This window comes from Onychostoma macrolepis, chromosome 16 (genome assembly GCF_012432095.1).
Source record: "Onychostoma macrolepis isolate SWU-2019 chromosome 16, ASM1243209v1, whole genome shotgun sequence".
Lineage (NCBI taxonomy): Eukaryota > Metazoa > Chordata > Actinopteri > Cypriniformes > Cyprinidae > Onychostoma > Onychostoma macrolepis.
In genome coordinates, this window is record NC_081170.1 from 407,501 (window position 1) to 425,982 (window position 18,482).

Below are 18,482 nucleotides of genomic sequence, written 5' to 3' on the forward strand. Positions count from 1 at the left end.
CCTGTTTGAAAACAATCATTATACAATTTCTGTCAGGACCACTATCGTCAAAGATGACTGACAATTAGCATACAGTTTGGATTGGCGGTATGGTTCTGTTCTGGGCAAGAACTCCCTGCGCATCCATGCGGTCTAGCACAGATAAGAGAGCAGCGATAACCCCCCAAAACAAAACCATATGCTGATATCCCCCAACACAAACTGATAGCAAAATCTCAAAGCCTTTATCAACAAGAATGTTGCCCATAACCAATGACCAAAACAAATATTTTGGCAAAACCCACATAACCTGTAGCAACAAGCATGTTGCCTTCAACAGATGGCCTAATAAATGTTGCCAATACCTTAAAATCTTAAGCAACATGTTCTCAATAACACCAGACAGGCTAAGAAAAACATGTTTCCAATACGACTACAGCTTTTAGAACATGCATGTTCCAATAACGACCAGATAGCTCTCGTGTTCCCGACAATACAACTATAACTGAGAACAAGCATGTTTCCAATACGACTAGACAGAACAAGCGTGTCTGAGACCGGAGCAGAATCAACGCTGAAATGAAGGCTGCATCCGAAACTGGAAAATGCTGCCTTTGAAAGACACATTTTGAGGAAGGAAGGCATCAGTGTCGAATCCAAGTTAGTCTTACTTCCTGCCTCCTGAGATACCTTCATTTGGTCAATATTTAAAGGCAGAATAGATGTATCCTTCACTGCCTTGATTCCCACAATCCTGTGTGCTTGAGCAAAATAAAGATGGTGTCTAAAGTCATTTCTAACGAGAAATCAGTATTAAGTAATTAAATATCCGCTTAGTTATCAACAAGCTCGTTCTATATCATTGAACCGTTAAGCTGCCTCAAAAGCATGTCCGATATCGGTTTCATGACCTTCTGAACAAACGCTGCCTGCAAGTCATTTGATGAAAAGCAGCACGTCAGCAGCCAAGGTTTCGGAGCAGACGACTTCAACTGAACATCGACCGTTAACCACTTCTCCTGGAGCTGCTCCGCAGCAGAAATTATTCTGTTTGCACTATTATTTTCTGCTGCTTAAATCTGTGCTGTAAGTAGCCTACTAAAAAATAAAGGCGACTCGACTAGGTTAAAGAGGACATAACACACAGTTTCGTCCGAGCTCATGTTAATCTTGAGAGCCTATAGTGTAGTATTGCATCATTCACATCTCTGAAGAGTCTTCAGTTTATAAAAGAAAGATCCAGCTTATGATTCTCTCCGATAACAGCTGAGCCGAGCCGAGCCGTGGCAACAATCACAGATCTTTGATGCAGTTTAACAGCAGCTCCCAGTCATGACGGGATCTCTATCGCCGGGACTGCTCCGTCTTTAGTATCAAACGATGTGCAAATCCAGTGTCAGAATGTACCTTGTTATAAAACATTCGTCACTGAAATGACGGGAACAAACAAACGTTGTGAAAATAAATTGCATCCATTATTCACATAACACTGAAAAGGTTATCCTTTCCTCACATCCAAAACACATCTTTAGAGACATTCTTCTCGAGCAAGTACTGCTGCGCTGCCGATGACTTCTGAACCATGAATGAAACGCGTTGAGCGTCTTGCTCTCGCTCGGGTCGCTGAGTGCACGCGTGCACATAACAATCCAACTCTTAACAGTGTAAACAACTCAGAATGCATGAAATGGCATTGTATCCCCCTTTAAGCGCAGCATATTGCAACGACAAGCGTATGCCAGTAACACAGTACCGCACATTGCCTACTGAACAACTAATGAGCCTAAACAACGCGGATAGCCACAGCGACACGCATGTTGCCAATAACCTGAGAGCATTGAAAGGAACGTAGCTTGTGAAGACGTTCGAGAGGCTGAACATAGCAGCTGTGGCGAGGATGCTTCTGTTGATATCCTTCTTGGGGATGAAGTTCCCATCTGAACTTGTTCTTGAGTCGGTCACGTAACTCGTGGAGTCCATTTCAATAATTTAGTGATGCGAGAAGTAATGCTAACTCGGTCACTTCCGAATCAGGCAGCTTATGATCAATGCGGTGAATTCACGTGTTCAAGTTAACGAACTGGAATGAATCGGAGGTGAGTCCATTGGGGAAACGAATTCCACTCGCTAAATTCCCGATTCCTAGTGATGATGCTGTTTTTCCTGCCGAATTCAGCATTTAATTAGCTATAGAGCAATGCGAAAACTGCTGATAAACTGACAGACCTTATATATGAATGCTTATGTAGTGAGTGGGTGACGTAGACGTCACTCATTGGTTATGTCCAATTAGGAAAAGCGTATTTAAATAGGCTGTGTTGTGATGTAATCGGTTGTAACATCCGCTCTATTGTGTTGTCATTCCGGCTCTACGTGCTGCAAGAAAAAGGTATTTGTAAGCGTTTATGGGTGATTTATTTTCCTAGGATATGACTACTAAATATTCTCTGTTGGTGCTGGTATAGACTGGGAGTTAGCAAGCAAATCAGTGGGACCTTTTGATACAGGAGCCGATAGGAGGGAGTTGGCTGGCTGTTTATTCAGGTGAGTGGCGTTCACGTGGGCTTAATGTTGGTGTGCGTGCGTTTATAATGTGTATCATTGCAGCGTTTTGTGGCGCGGGTTGTTAGTGGCGTCCGTGCAGCAGCTGCAGTTCACCGAGGTAAACAGAATTATCATCTTCGCGGCGTCCGTGCACCAGTTATAGTTCACCGAGGTAAACAGAATCGTCATCGTCGGTATGTATTGAACATTTATTCCATTAGCATTTATTTTACTATATTCTGACCCTTGGTATCTTCGTGTTGGATAGGTTGGGCATGACGTGCTGCAATATGTGGCAGTAGGGTGAGCGGCCCGGCCAGCGCTGTTGTCTCGCTTGGATTTTTGATTTTCTTTTTTTTTGTTTCCAGTTAATCTGGTTTGTTGTCTGTCTGAAAGGTGAAATGGTGAATTGATGTGTAGTTTTCTTTTTTTCTCTTGTCTTTAAGATATTTTGTCTGGTCGTTGTTGTATGTGTTTGTGACTTAAGTTGAGTTATTCTTTTGGTTTTTGTTAAAGACTAAAAGGAGTTATTCTCCTGTGTTCGTATATCCATTATTGTGATTTATTTCTTTATGTGATTTTCATGACATTATTGGGGACACTGGATTTTCGGGCTGTGTAAGTCCAGCTAACTGTTCCATTCTGAACCCATTTATTGTTTTGTATTAGTCTACACCGCTAGTGGTGTAAAATTGTTTATTGTATATTTGTATTCATTATTTTCTTGTATTTCCATACAGGAGCTGAGGGCCACTTACGAGGGTGTCCTGGGGCTGTGGTAGTGGGGTCTCCTGTGCACTTGAGTGCTTTACTTTCACTTGTGTGGTGTGGTGAGGTGTGAGTATGAAGTGAGCTTTTACTTTTTTTGCTTTTCTTATAGGCCACTCCCAGCCGGGGGTGCCCAACGTAGATGTCCTCCAGCCCTGTATGGTCACGTTGATGAATGTGTTGATCTCTGTTGTAATTTACCGTTGCTGGTATTGACATCTCAGCCTTTCAACTCATTTCTTTGTAATTTATTGTAGGTATGTTGAATTAGTGTTTGTCTAATGCTCCATTGAGGGTGGTTTTTAGAGTGTGACTGAGGCTTGTTATAATAAAATATCCTTTTGTAGAACCCATGACTCTGCCCAGTTACTTGCTGATAACGAACCTGTGTGCTCTGAGTAGATAAAAGCCGGTGGCTTGTAATATATTCTTAGGGTGCAAGTCCCTAAGTGGCGTAGTCGACAACCAAAAATTATATCAAGAATCATTCTTTAGGTTAGGCTGACTCCCGCCTGGTCTGTAACCGTTCGGTCACACTTAGATAGGTGTCGTATCCCTATAGGTAGATGGGGATCAGCTGATGCGAGCTGCCAGAACTAACGCTACGCTAGATGAAGGTTCCTCACCACCATGTTGTTTTTGGCGACCCAGCAGTCGGGTGGGAAGTCCTGCAGCATGGGCACCAGGAACTGCAGACATCCGTCCCAGTGACACAGCAGCAGCATCATGCCGATCAGATTGACGATGCGCACCATCGCGCTGGCCAGGTCATAGGTCATGTGGAAGATCTGCGGGAAACACACTCTTATCATCACGCATTCATTAACATTTGATCTGCTTGATTACAGCAAAAACCACAATTTTTTAATCTAACAATTATGACTTTGCTTCTTGCAGTTACAAGATCATATTCCACAATACAGACTTTTTTGGAATCGCAGGTTTAAATCTCACAATTTTGAGATTATATCTCATTATTCTGACTTCCAGAAGTGTAAAAAGTACTCAAAAATTTTACTCAAGTGAAAGTACAGACACTCAGTGAACATTTTACTCAATTAAAAGTACAAGTATCTGGCCAAAAACATACTTGAGTAAAAGTTTTAAATTGTACTCAAGTATTTGAAAAGTAGAAGTACTTTCTTTTCTGACAGACGTTCAGAAGTTTGGTTAAAGGGAGAAAACGAAACTAAATGCAGTGGCACAGGTCAAACAGATATATCTAGTGCAACAACAACAGTTAAAATGCAGCACAGCGGAATACAGGGAAAGGGATTAAAAGGAAACTCCATCCTTTCCACCCTCAGGCCATCCCACATGACTTTGATTTATCAGATGAACACACACTAAGAGTTTTAGAGAAAATCATGTGTATGGGACATCCAAAAATGACAGTAACTCATGCAACCCCTGTTAATGAATCAGCGTCGTCTCTAGTGAAACATATGTAAGAAGGATACAAATATAATATTTTAAACTTGACTTGAGTAAATGATGAGAATTTTCACTTTTGTGTGAACTATCCCTTTGAAGAGCGAGATGTGATGCGGAGGCTAGAAACATATTCCAGACAGAATACGAGAATGTGTTGAATTAACGAGGAGAGTCATAGAATTACAACATTAACGTTTTGAAAGGCCAATTTTTTGTGTGTTGTCTATTCAACATCACTGTCTAAAAGGATAATTCATCTTTGAATTGTTTATTTGGGGCATTTAGAGTTTTTTTCTCAGCAAATACTGATACATAATTATTTGTGACAAATTATATTAATTAACGAGCAAATCTTGTAATTATTAAAATGTAAAAAATTATTCATTGATAAATAATTCCTACTCAGTGTGTCATATAATGACATATTATAAATACAACTTATTCACCTGGTTACAACATCATTAAACATGAATTACAATTAATTTAACATACAATGTTTATTTAAACACTTTTGGAGATTTTTATTTAATTTAAAAAATATATTGATTGTATTTAAATTCTAATCACTGATTTTATTTGCACTCAATCTTGTGCATTCAGCTAATATATTACACAGCTAACGGCTCTATCAAAACAGAACAAATAATGAATAAACATTTTTTGGGAAACTCAGCTTTGCTTCCTCAGATTTGATGATGAGCTTCTGAAGCCAGACACTGACCGGATGAAACTAGAGTAGAAATGTGTGCTTGATGCATGAAACAAAGCACGCACGAGCTTCTGTTTACTATATTTAATGTGCATAAGATAAAATAAAAATGTAATGTACTTTTCAAGATGAAATAAAATTGTAAGGAGTAGAAAGTACTGTTTTTTCTTCAGAAATGTAATCAAATAAAAGTACAAGTAGTCTGTTTAAATTGTACTTGAATAAAGTACAGATCCCCCAAAATAATACTTAAGTAATCAAGTAAAGTATTTTACACCTCTGCTGACTTCCAGAGTTGTGAGAAAAAAGTCAGAATTGTGAGATAAAAAGTTGCAAATTACCTCCTTTTTTTCCTTGGAAGACATTCGCTTTCATTGAAATGTGACAAAAATCATGGACACATTCTTATTTCACAATATCAATACATATAACAATACCAAAGCTATAGATACCAGTGAAATTTTGCAAATTCAACACCAATTTTGACAGCAAAATCTAATAGTATCCTAAATAATGAAAGTAGGAAGAGTATTAAAGCCAGTCATACAATAAGAATTAATTATGTCTTGTGTGTGTGTGTGTGTGTGTGTGTGTGTGTGTGTGAGTGTGTGTGTGTGTGTGTGCGCGTTTTTGTGAAAAGTCAGGACATAGATGTGTATAATGACGAGGGTATGACAGGTATTACAAGGTGAAGGTGGCATCTCAGGACATTGACCCATGACCCCACTTTTCAAAACGCTTATAAATCACTCAGAATGAGGTTTTTTTGGGGAAAGTTGAAATGCACAGTCTCCTGTAAGGGGTAGGTTTAGGTGTAGGGTTGGTGTAGGACAATAGCACATACAGTAAGTACAGTATAAAAACCATTACGCCTATGGAGAGTCCCCACTTTTCACAAAAACGAACATGTGTGTGTCTCTCTGTGTGTGTGTATCTGTGTTTCTCTCTGTGTGTGTGTGTGTGTGTGTGTCTCTGTGTGTGTGTATCTGTGTCTCTCTGTGTGTGTGTATCTGTGTTTCTCTCTCTCTGTGTGTGTGTGTGTGTGTGTCTCTGTGTGTGTGTGTGTGTATCTGTGTCTCTCTGTGTGTGTGTATCTGTGTTTCTCTCTGTGTGTGTGTGTGTGTGTCTCTGTGTGTGTGTGTGTGTATCTGTGTCTCTCTGTGTGTGTGTATCTGTGTTTCTCTCTCTCTGTGTGTGTGTGTTTCTCTCTCTCTCTGTGTGTGTGTGTGTGTGTGTGTGTCTCTGTGTGTGTGTGTGTGTGTGTGTGTGTATCTGTGTCTCTGTGTGTGTGTGTGTGTGTGTGTGTGTATCTGTGTGTGTGTGTGAGTGTGTGTGTGTGTGTGTGCGCGTTTTTGTGACAAATCAGGACATAGATGTGTATAATGACGAGGGTATGGCAGGTATTACAAGCTGAAGGTGGCATCTCAGGACATTGACCCATGACCCCACTTTTCAAAACGCTTATAAATCACTCAGAATGAGGTTTTTTTGGGGAAAGTTGAAATGCACAGTCTCCTGTAAGGGGTAGGTTTAGGTGTAGGGTTGGTGTAGGACAATAGCACATACAGTAAGTACAGTATAAAAACCATTACGCCTATGGAGAGTCCCCACTTTTCACAAAAACGAACATGTGTGTGTCTCTCTGTGTGTGTGTATCTGTGTTTCTCTCTGTGTGTGTGTGTGTGTGTGTGTCTCTGTGTGTGTGTATCTGTGTCTCTCTGTGTGTGTGTATCTGTGTTTCTCTCTCTCTGTGTGTGTGTGTGTGTGTGTGTGTGTATCTGTGTCTCTCTGTGTGTGTGTGTGTGTGTGTGTGTATCTGTGTCTCTGTGTGTGTGTGTGTGTGTGTGTGTGTGTGTGTGTGTGTGTATCTGTGTGTGTGTGTCACCTCCTCCCACTGGTGGATGTAGCGTATGAGTCGGGACAGACGCAGCAGGCGCAGCAGACTCAGGATCTTGGTGAATCGAACGATCCGCAGCGCTCGGGCCGTCCGATACACCTGCGGGAGAAACACACACACACACACACAGAGAGAGAGACACACACACACACACACACCCCATCACTGCCTTAAGTAGGACAGGTTTCATGCTGAAGTTCTTATTTAAAAGAGACGTCATAATATTATTGATTTAACTGCACTGACATTGCTGGATTAAAACCAAACTGAATTGATCTGAATAATGAGTCTGTCTTTTGTAGAGGTGCTTTACAGCTAAAAATTTGTTTCATAATTGATTAATTTTACAACATTAACACTGTTATTTTCCTGTTTGTTAATGTGAAGCTGCTTTAAAACAATCTGCATTGCACAAAGTGCTATAGAAATAGATGTGACTTGACTTGACCACAGATGACCAGTTGTTTAAAGAGATAGTTTAGCCAAAAATGATTAGGCCTCATGTTGTTCCAAACTTGTATAATTTTCTTCAGTGGAACACAGATGGAGATATTTGAATGATTTGAACCAAACTACATTGGACCCCACTGACTTTCACTGAATGAACAAAAGCACTGAGTCACTTCTCAAAATATCTTCTTTTGTGCTTCACTGACGAAAGACAGAAGGTCATTCGGGTTTTGAAGGAGATGAGTGAGAGTAAATGATGGTTTATGGATCTGAAGAAGCTGCTGGAGACACTGGTGCAGATTTCTGAAATCTGCTGCTGATACGTTTCAACTAGTAGACATACATGTGTCCCTGCAGCACAGAAGCAGTCATAAGCAGCACAGCTATATCTGCAGCAATAACCAACAATACATTGTATGCGTCAAAATTATACATTTCTCTTTTATGCCAAAAATCATTAGGATATTAAGATCATGTTCCATGAAGATATTTTGTAAGTTTCCTACCATAAATATATCAAAACTTCATTTTTGATTAGTAATATGCATTGCTAAGAACTTCATTTGAACAACTTTAAAGCTGATTTTCTCAATATTTAGATTTTCAACTATATTTTCAAATAGTTGTATCTCAGCCAAATATTGTCCGATCCTAACAAACCATACATCAATGGAAAGCTATTTATTCAGCTCTCAGATGATGTTTATGACTGGTTTTGTGCTCCAGGGTCACATATATATGCTATGTTTTTTAATTCGCTGCAGTAGCCAATCATTTTTTCTGTTTAGCTGATTTTTCTGAAGTGGGTCTTTTATTTTGACAGCGCTATGAAAGCCAGCGCCTGAGCACACAGAGCTCCCATTCTCCATCTTCATTACTTTACTGTATTTATTTACAGTTTTTTTTTAGCTGCTTACACACATTTTCAGAACTTTGCCTCTTTTTTTCAAATCTTATCACAAAAATATCACAAACACATCTCAAAAGCAAACATTTGCAAACACCTTTGCCATAATATTAATTCCTGTTAGATTTGTGTGTGTTACAGAGAGAACTGTGTGTTGTGTTTAGCAAAAAAGTGTTTTATGAAATTGAAAACTGAGTCAAAGGCTGAGAATCAGTGTCTGGTTTTGCAGATTTGGTGTGTGCTTCTGCTGTTTGAGTGACAGCTTTCAGAAATTGTGCAATTAATGTGTAAATAAATATGATTCCCAGAGCACACACACTTACCAGATTACAGAGTGCACTGCTGGTTACACTGTTACACTTCATACATTTATTTATTCATGAAAAATACTATAGTGAAATTACTGAATCAAGAAAATGCCATCTGCTGAGAGAAAGACTGACCTCTGAGTCCAGGTGAGCTTCCAGGTCCACCATCAGGAAGATGTAATCCACCGGGATCGAGGACACGAAGTCCACGAGGAACCAGCTCTTCAGGTAGCGCTGGCGGATGGCCTTGGGGTCCAGCAGGATCTCCGTACTGTCCTCTTTCACGATCCCGGTGCGGAAGTTCAGCACCAGGTCCACCAGGAAGAGTGTGTCCGACACCACGTTAAAGATGATCCACGGAGGAGTGTTCTCATCCTTGAAGAAGGTGATTCCCACCGGGAGGATGATGAGGTTTCCCACCATCAGCATCAGCATGAGGAGATCCCAGCAAAACCTGCTCGGAGACAGTTTGAGCATCTTTATTAACGAAAACACACTTCACCGTTGAAAAGCAGTGTGTAAAAAGAGTAGTATGTCTGAATTCATAGTATTCATGAAAAAGCAAACAGAATTCAATCCAGTCATAAAAATGGAATTCCTTACATACTGTATCTAACAAGGAATGCCATTGATTTTGGCAACATTTGGACGAATGAATCAGAAGTTGGGCTGCACACTTATGCACTAGTGTGTGTGAATATTACAGCTCTACTGTAGGAGAGGAAGAATTGTATAAACTTGTTAAATCATCTAAACCAACATCATGTATGTTAGACCCGATTCCATCTAAACTACTAAAAGAGCTACTTCCAGAAGTCATAGATCCTCTTTTGGCTATTATTAATTCATCATTGTCATTAGGATATGTCCCCAAAACCTTCAAATTGGCTGTTATTAAGCCTCTCATTAAAAAACCACAACTTGACCCCAAAGATCTAGTTAATTACAGACCGATCTCAAATCTCCCTTTTCTGTCAAAGATACTAGAAAAGGTAGTATCCTCACAATTATATTCCTTCCTAGAGAAAAATGATATCTGTGAGGAATTCCAGTCAGGATTTAGATCGTATCATAGTACTGAGACTGCTCTCATTAGAGTTACAAATGACCTGCTTCTATCATCTGATTGTGGTTGTATCTCTTTATTAGTTCTACTGGATCTTAGCGCTGCTCGACACTATCGACCACAACATTCTTTTTAATAGACTACAAAACTTTGTTGGCATTAGTGGAAGTGCCTTAGCATGGTTCAAATCGTACTTATCTGACCGCCATCAGTTCGTAGCAGTGAATGAAGAGGTATCATATCGATCACAAGTGCAGTATGGAGTACCTCAAGGCTCAGTACTAGGGCCGTTACTTTTCACGCCTATATGTTACCCTTGGGAGATATTATCAGGAGACATGGTGTTAGCTTTCACTGTTATGCTGATGATACTCAGCTCTATATTTCTTCGCGGCCCGGTGAAACACACCAAATTGAGAAACTAACGGAATGCATAGTCGATATAAAAACTGGATGACGAGTAATTTTTACTGCTAAATTCTGAAAAACAGAGGTGTTAATTATCGGACCTAAAACCCCACATGTAACCTAGAACATTATCTAACACTTGACGGCTGCTCTGTCAATTCTTCTTCATCAGTCAGGAACCTAGGTGTGCTGTTCGATAGCAATCTGTCATTTGAAAGCCATGTTTCTAGCATCTGTAAAACTGCATTTTTCATCTCAAAAGCATATCTAAATTGCGACCAATGCTCTCAACGTCAAATGCAGAAATGTTAATTCATGCTTATGACCTCAAGGTTAGACTATTGTAATGCTTTATTGGGTGGTTGTTCTGCACGCTTGATCAACAAACTACAGTTGGTCCAAAATGCAGCAGCTAGAGTCCTTACTAGAACCAGGAAATATGACCATATTAGCCCGGTTCTGTCAACACTGCACTGGCTCCCTATCAAGCATCGGATAGATTTTAAAATCTTGTTAATTACTTATAAAGCCCTGAATGGTTTAGCTCCTCAGTACTTGAGCGAGCTCTTATCGCATTATAGTCCTCCACGTCCGCTGCGTTCTCAAAACTCTGGCCGCTTGATAATACCTAGAATATCAAAATCGACTGGGCGGCAGATCCTTTTCCTATTTAGCACCCAAACTCTGGAACAGTCTACCTAACACTGTTCGGGAGGCAGACACACTCTGTCAGTTTAAATCTAGATTAAAGACCCATCTCTTTAGCCTGGCTTACACATAACACATTAATACGCTTCTATTATTCAAATCCGTTAAAGGATTGTTAGGCTGCATTAATTAGATCAACCGGAACCGAACACTCCCCATAACACACGATGTACTCGTTACATCGTAAGTTGAATGGCATCTGCGCTAATGTTTGTCTGTTTTTTCCTAGTCTGTTTCTCGGTCCGTGTCCGATCAGATGGTGGGTCGGCGCCGGGAGGTGACGCTCTGCGGCCCTGATCGCCGGCGGAGACCAGGACGCCGGATGACCCCCAGAGATATATCCCCAGATATATCAACCAAAAATAACAAAATAACTAAAATATAATAAAATACCTAACTACATAATACTACTATTGTTAGAAATTGCAACAAAATTAAAATAGAAATAGAAACTTTTGAACTGCGGGTTTCGCCTGGTCAGAGGAGAACTGACCCCGACTGAGCCTGGTTTCTCCCAAGGTTTTTCTCCATTATGTCTCAGAGGAGTTTTGGTTCCTTGCCGCTGTCGCCTCTGGCTTGCTCAGTTGGGGACACTTAATTTCTAGCGATTATCGCCGATTTGATTGCACAGATACTATTTAAACTAAACTGAGCTAGACAATGACATCTCTGAATTCAATAATGAAATGCCTTTAACTGAAAATTGAGTGTTTAATCTTATCATTATACATTACTGACACTCTATCCTCCAATTTGATACTGTTAAGTGCTTTGACACAATCTGTATTGTAAAAGCGCTATATAAATAAAGGTGACTTGACTTGACTTGACTGAAACACGTCTGCATCTCACTGTATAAGCACTTCATCTGAGACTCACTTCAGCAGCATTTCACCATTTGCTTCGGGAGATGCACACAAAACTCAAAGACCTTCACTACAACCCGCCAAAATAAAAGCTTGGTTTAACTTGAAAAAAGTGTTACAAAAATGTATCGATACTTCTCAAAGCAAAAATAATACTAATAAAACAGCAAAAAAGTATTTAAAAAAATATCACAATATTCATTCCATGTTTTAATGTAAACAGTAAGTTTAAGTTGTGCAGCACTTGTCAAAAAATGAAAGGAATTTTCACCATCCCACCAAACAGCAACGCGTCTCGACTGCAATGTAATGTAACATGAAGCTGATGTTCTGTCTTCGTTCATGTTTCGGTCCCTGTGTGTCTGTCTGTAAGAGTCTGATTATCTCTGTCTGCGGTTATGACATCAATATTATTGATCATCTCCCTATGAGAGATTCAGAGCTGCATGGAGTGATAATACAGAAATGCAGGAGTCCAGCTGAGCACGTCACACACACACACACACACACACACACACACACAGTCTGGCATATATGGTTTACGGGGACTCTCTATAGGCGTAATGGTTTTTATACTGTACTTACTGTATGTGCTATTGTCCTACACCAACCCTACACCTAAACCTACCCCTTACAGGGACTGTCTGTATTTTTAGATTGTCAAAAAAACACCATTTAGTATGTTTTTTAAGCCTTTTGGTTTACGGGGACATAGGCAGTGTCCTCATAAACCACCTTCACGTTGTAGTACCCATGTTATTATACAGATTTGTGTCCTCATAAACCATATATACCAGTTCACACACACACACACACACACACACACACACACACACACACACACACAAACAACAAATCATCTGTTACACTTTCAGTTGTGTGTGAGTGCCTGTGTGAGTCTAAGTGTGTGTGAGTGTGTAAAGCCCAAAACACACTGTACGAAAACACACCAGTGTGAATGTGACTGTGTGTGTGTGTTTGAATGTGTGTGTGTGTTTGAGTGTGTGTGAGTGTGTTTGAATGTGTGTGAGTGTGTTTGAATGTGTGTGAGTGTGTTTGAATGTGTGTGAGTGTGCAAGTGCGAATATGTTTGAGTGTGTGTGAGTGTGCATGTGACTGTGTGTGAGTGTGTAAAGCCCAAAACACACTGTACGAAAACACACCAGTGTGCATGTAACTGTGTGTGTGTGTGTTTGAATGTGTGTATGTGTTTGAGTGTGTGTGAGTGTGTTTGAGTGTGTGTGAGTGTGTTTGAGTGTGTGTGTGTGAGTGTGTTTGAATGTGTGTGAGTGTGTTTGAATGTGTGAGTGTGAGTGTGTGTGAGTGTGTTTGAATGTGTGTGAGTGTGTTTGAATGTGTGTGAGTGTGCAAGTGCGAATATGTTTGAGTGTGTGTGAGTGTGCATGTGACTGTGTGTGTGTGTGTGTTTGAATGTGTGTGAGTGTGTGTGTGTGTGTGTTTGAATGTGTGTGAGTGTGTGTGTGTGTGTGTGTTTGAATGTGTGAGTGTGTGTGTGTGTGTGTGTTTGAATGTGTGAGTGTGTGTGAGTGTGTTTGAATGTGTGTGAGTGTGTTTGAATGTGTGTGAGTGTGCAAGTGCGAATGTGTTTGAGTGTGTGTGAGTGTGCATGTGACTGTGTGTGAGTGTGTTTGAATGTGTTTGAATGTGTGTGACTGTGTGTGAGTGTGTTTGAATGTGTGTGAGTGTGTGTGAGTGTGTTTGAATGTGTGTGAGTGTGTGTGAGTGTGTTTGAATGTGTGTGAGTGTGTGAGTGTGTTTGAATGTGTGTGAGTGTGTGTGAGTGTGTTTGAATGTGTGTGAGTGTGTGTGAGTGTGTTTGAATGTGTGTGAGTGTGTGTGAGTGTGTTTGAGAGTGCATGTGAATGTGGGACTGTGTGTGTGTGTGTGTGAGAATGAGTGTGTGTGAGTGAGTGAGTGAGTGAGTGTGTGTTTTGTAATGAAGGCTGCTGTCCCAGTACGAACAGCTCAAACATCCTGACGTTACACCATTTTTGGAGAAACTGGGACACTTGAGCAGGTCTGAGCTCTCACACACTCACACACACAATCACACACAATCACACACAATCACACACACACACACACACACACACACACACATCAGGTGTGTGCGTTCAATCAGTAATAATCTGCTCATAATCATCAGCAGACGGTCAGGAGCGTGTCTGAACCATCTAACTGACTTTTTCTGCCTCGTTTCTTTATTCATAGTTGCAGTTTAACGTAATTGAAATGGTAGCTGATTGAATTATGCATTATGCATACATTGGATGAATTATGCATCACATTATGAATATTTGATCCATGCTCATTTCTGACAGCAGACAGACTAATTGTGCTCATATGCATATTCAGATGTCGCTCTGCTGTCTGTCAGCCGGAACATTAACCACCTGCAGCACACATGACAATCAAGCGACACCTTAGCAACCACCTAGCAATGCCCTAGCGACCCCCGGGATCCAGTGGATGTTATCTGTTGTCTGAGAGTTGTCTGTTGGCTCAGAGTGTGTTTGTGGGAATCCAGCGGGACACTGCAGCTATATTTAGATTGGCAGGTTTGATTGGATTACAGAAGGGCCGGGCAGCACGGGTCCATATGCAGACAATCACCTCACTCTACAGTTTGGGTCCAAACCAGAGAAAAGATCAGCAGCTTCAGTCTGTCAGTGAACACACTGCATCTAATCTCAACTACAAGCCTGAATATCTGTCTGTCTGTCTGACTAATTTAGTCTGCTCTCCGTCTGTTTCCAGCTGGCATTAACATCTGTTCAGAGACAGACAGGTGTGAATCATGTACAAAACACTGATCTGATCACTGAAACACACTCAGAGTCAGTCAGAAGCATCGCTGGACACACACCTGCTCTAAAACCACTTACATGCAGCTCATAAATAACAGAATATTCAACATTTGGAGAAACAAAAACCTTAAACATGCTCAAGACTTCACAGAATCATCGGACCGTCTGACATCAACAACAAGTGCATCTCAGCTTCACTGAAATCATAGTGAGTCTTTCTTGAGCTCACAATAACATTTGGGAGAAACTTTTTGCTGACAGTAAGAGAAAGCTTGGGGTCACTATAGTTTTTTATACTTTTATTAATCAAGAACGCATTAAATTGATCAAAAGTGACAGTAACAACATTTATAACCTTACAAAAGATTTCTAGCCCATTTCAAATAAATGCTGTACTTCTGAACTTTCTATTCATCTGTGAATCCTGAAAAATAAAATGTATGATGGTTTCCACAAAAATATTGTGCAGCACGACTGTTTTCAACATTGATAATAATCAGAAATGTTTCTTGAGCAGTAAATCAGTATATTATAATGATTTCTGAAGATCATGTGACACTGAAGACTGCAGTAATGATGCTGAAAATACAGCTTTGATCACAGAAATAAATGTATACACAGAAAACTGCTATATAAAAATAAATGCAGCCTCGGTGAGCAGAAGAGACTTATTTAAAAAACATCACCAAATTCCTCCAAACTTTTGACTCAAAACTCAGTCCAATAATCTGACTGAACTAGTGATTCACAGACTGTGTGTGTGTGTGTGAGAGAGTGTGTGTGTGTGTGTGTGTGTGTGAGAGAGAGTGTGTGTGTGTGAGAGAGAGTGTGTGTGTGTGTATGTGTGCGTGTGAAAGAGTGTGTGTGCGCGTTTTTGTGAAAAGTCAGGACATAGATGTGTATAATGACGAGGGTATGGCAGGTATTACAAGCTGAAGGTGACATCTCAGGACATTGACCCATTTCCCCACTTTTCAAAACGCTTATAAATCACTCAGAATGGAGGTTTTTGAGAAGTTGAAATGCACAGCCTCCTGTAAGGGGTAGGTTTAGGTGTAGGGTTGGTGTAGGACAATAGCACATACAGTAAGTACAGTATAACAACCATTACGCCTATGGAGAGTCCACACTTTTCACAAAAACAAACATGTCTGAGTGTGTGTGTGTGAGAGTGCGTGTGTGTGTGTGTGAGTGTGTGTGTGTATGTGTGTGTGTGTGAGAGTGTGTGTGAGAGCGTGTGTGTGTGTGTGTGTGAGAGAGTGTGTGTGTGTGTGTGTGTGAGAACGTGTGTGTGTGAGAGCGTGTGTGTGAGTGTGTGTGTGTGTGTGTGTGTGTGTGAGAACGTGTGTGTGTGTGAGAGCGTGTGTGTGTGAGTGTGTGTGTGTGTGTGTGTGTGTGTGTGTGTGTGTGTGTGAGAGCGTGTGTGTGTGTGAGAGCGTGTGTGTGTGTGAGTGTGTGTGTGTGTGTGCACCTGAAGTCGCTGTAGGGGTGTATGATCCAGGCTCCTGCTGATCTGAGTCTCTCCTGCTCCAGAGCCACGGCCTTGTGGCTGCCGAACATGCGGAGCGAGAACTTGTTGACGCCGGGCTGCAGCATGGCTCCGAACTGCCTCTGGATGAAGGTGGATTGGTTCGAGTAGCTGTAATCCTCGCCGTCCAGCCCCGGTCCGGTCTCCGGTGTCCCGGCCGCCGTGGTGGTGGTGGTGGTCTCGGGTCCGGCGGCGACCACGACCATCCCGGTGCCGGAGGAGGAGGAGGACGCCAGAGCGGCTCGGGAGGCGAAGCCCACGGAGCGCTGCACGGTGGGCGGCGCGGAACCGGCGTGCGGCAGAGGGGTGGTCGGGGTTCCGGCGGCGGTGCCCGGTCGAAACGGGCCGGTGTCACGCGTGGAACTCATGATGGAGAGGCGGCGGTCGCCCTCCAGAGACGCCTGGGAGAGACGGTAACCGGGAGACGGCAGGCTGCTCTTACTGCGCCGCTTAGAGTCTCCGTTCCGCACGGAAGCCCCGGTGCCACCATCCATGCCAGCGCACACACACACACACACACACACACACACACACACACTCACTCACTCTCTCTCTCTCACACACACACACACACACACACACACACACTCACTCACTCACACACACACACACACACACACAGTAGCTCTTCTATCAGATAAACACCGGTCTCTGATCGGTCAGAACGAGCTCACAGTCGGTTTGACCTCAGCGTGACGGATATTCTCCTTCACGCTTCCTCCGGAGGACGCCTCGCCCCGCCGCGCCGCGCTGCCCTCCGACGGCTCCTCATCGCGTTCGAACGCCCTTGAATTGACGCTCCGTTCGTCCTTGACGCGCTCGTCTTCACGCGCCGTCCGTCATTTCTCCTCATCTCTCCGTGTCCTTGAGGCCCAGGCGCTCCGAAGCGCACCGACACCGGCCAGCATCTCCGTGATTCGGTGATTCCCGCCTCTGGTTGTCACGGTGATGTGTCGCGCTCAACAAACGCGCTTATATAAAAACGATGAGCAAACACACACACACACACACACACCGGTCAGTCAGACGCGTGAAGGCGCATCATCATCATCCTCATCATCTGATGCGCAACAGGAGAATCGGATGAGAAACGCGCCGCAGCTGAGAGATTCTTTCTGAAACGCGCGATTATCCAGCGCGCTTCGCGTCGCGTCGCTCCTTCGCGTCCATCCCCGTCACTTGTTGAGCTTCACGCGCTCGCAGCGTCGGATTCCGGATCCCGCCTGACTGAAGGACGAACGTGGTATTAAATAAATATGAAATCAATGTGTGAGCGCGTGAAGGTCTGTTGCCATGGCAGCGGCAGTATCATCATCATCATCATCATCCCTGTCACCCGCGTGCTCAGGTATGAGTGCGCGTCACCATGACGACACGGAGGCGGGAGGAGAGAGAGAGAGAGTGAGAGAGAGATAAGAGACAGACTGAGAGAGAGAGAGAGACAGACAGACTGAGAGAGAGAGAGAGAGAGAGAGAGAGAGAGAGAGAGATAAGAGACAGACTGAGAGAGAGAGAGAGAGACAGACAGACTGAGAGAGAGAGAGAGAGACAGACTGAGAGAGAGAGAGAGAGAGAGAGAGAGAGAGAGACTGAGAGAGAGAGAGAGACAGACAGACTGAGAGAGAGAGAGAGAGACAGACTGAGAGAGAGAGAGAGAGAGAGAGAGATAAGAGACAGACTGAGAGAGAGAGAGAGACAGACAGACTGAGAGAGAGAGACAGACTGAGAGAGAGAGAGAGAGACAGACTGAGAGAGAGAGAGAGAGACAGACAGACTGAGAGAGAGAGAGAGAGACAGACAGACTGAGAGAGAGAGAGAGAGAGAGAGAGAGAGACAGACAGACTGAGAGAGAGAGAGAGAGAGAGAGAGAGAGAGACAGACTGAGAGAGAGAGAGAGACAGCTGTTAGTCACTGGTGTCTGTTTCTCTGACACTGAACAGCTACAGCCTATTAAGAAATTCTCGATCATGATGAGAGCCAGATACACAAACAACACAGCCTCATATTCACATCCGATCTGGATATCAATAAATGATCTCACTCTTAGAAAGAGCTTTTCATAAATAATCCAGTAAGCATGAT

At 42.4% G+C, this 18,482-nt stretch overlaps 1 protein-coding gene across 1 annotated transcript in view; it reads right to left on the bottom strand.

Annotated features, from left to right (window-relative positions):
• The window catches only part of LOC131521328 (potassium/sodium hyperpolarization-activated cyclic nucleotide-gated channel 3), a 31,868-nt gene extending 14,028 nt beyond the window's left edge, over positions 1-17,840 (bottom strand). Inside the window, exons 1-4 of the mRNA XM_058745939.1 lie at positions 16,344-17,840; positions 9,132-9,450; positions 7,320-7,430; positions 3,918-4,079 (exon numbers count right to left, since the gene is read on the bottom strand). Coding sequence (XP_058601922.1) covers positions 3,918-4,079; positions 7,320-7,430; positions 9,132-9,450; positions 16,344-16,894 — 1,143 coding nt within the window. The 5' untranslated portion in view covers positions 16,895-17,840. The remainder of the gene's footprint in view (positions 1-3,917; positions 4,080-7,319; positions 7,431-9,131; positions 9,451-16,343) is intronic.
• Between the last annotated feature and the right edge of the window lie 642 nt (positions 17,841-18,482).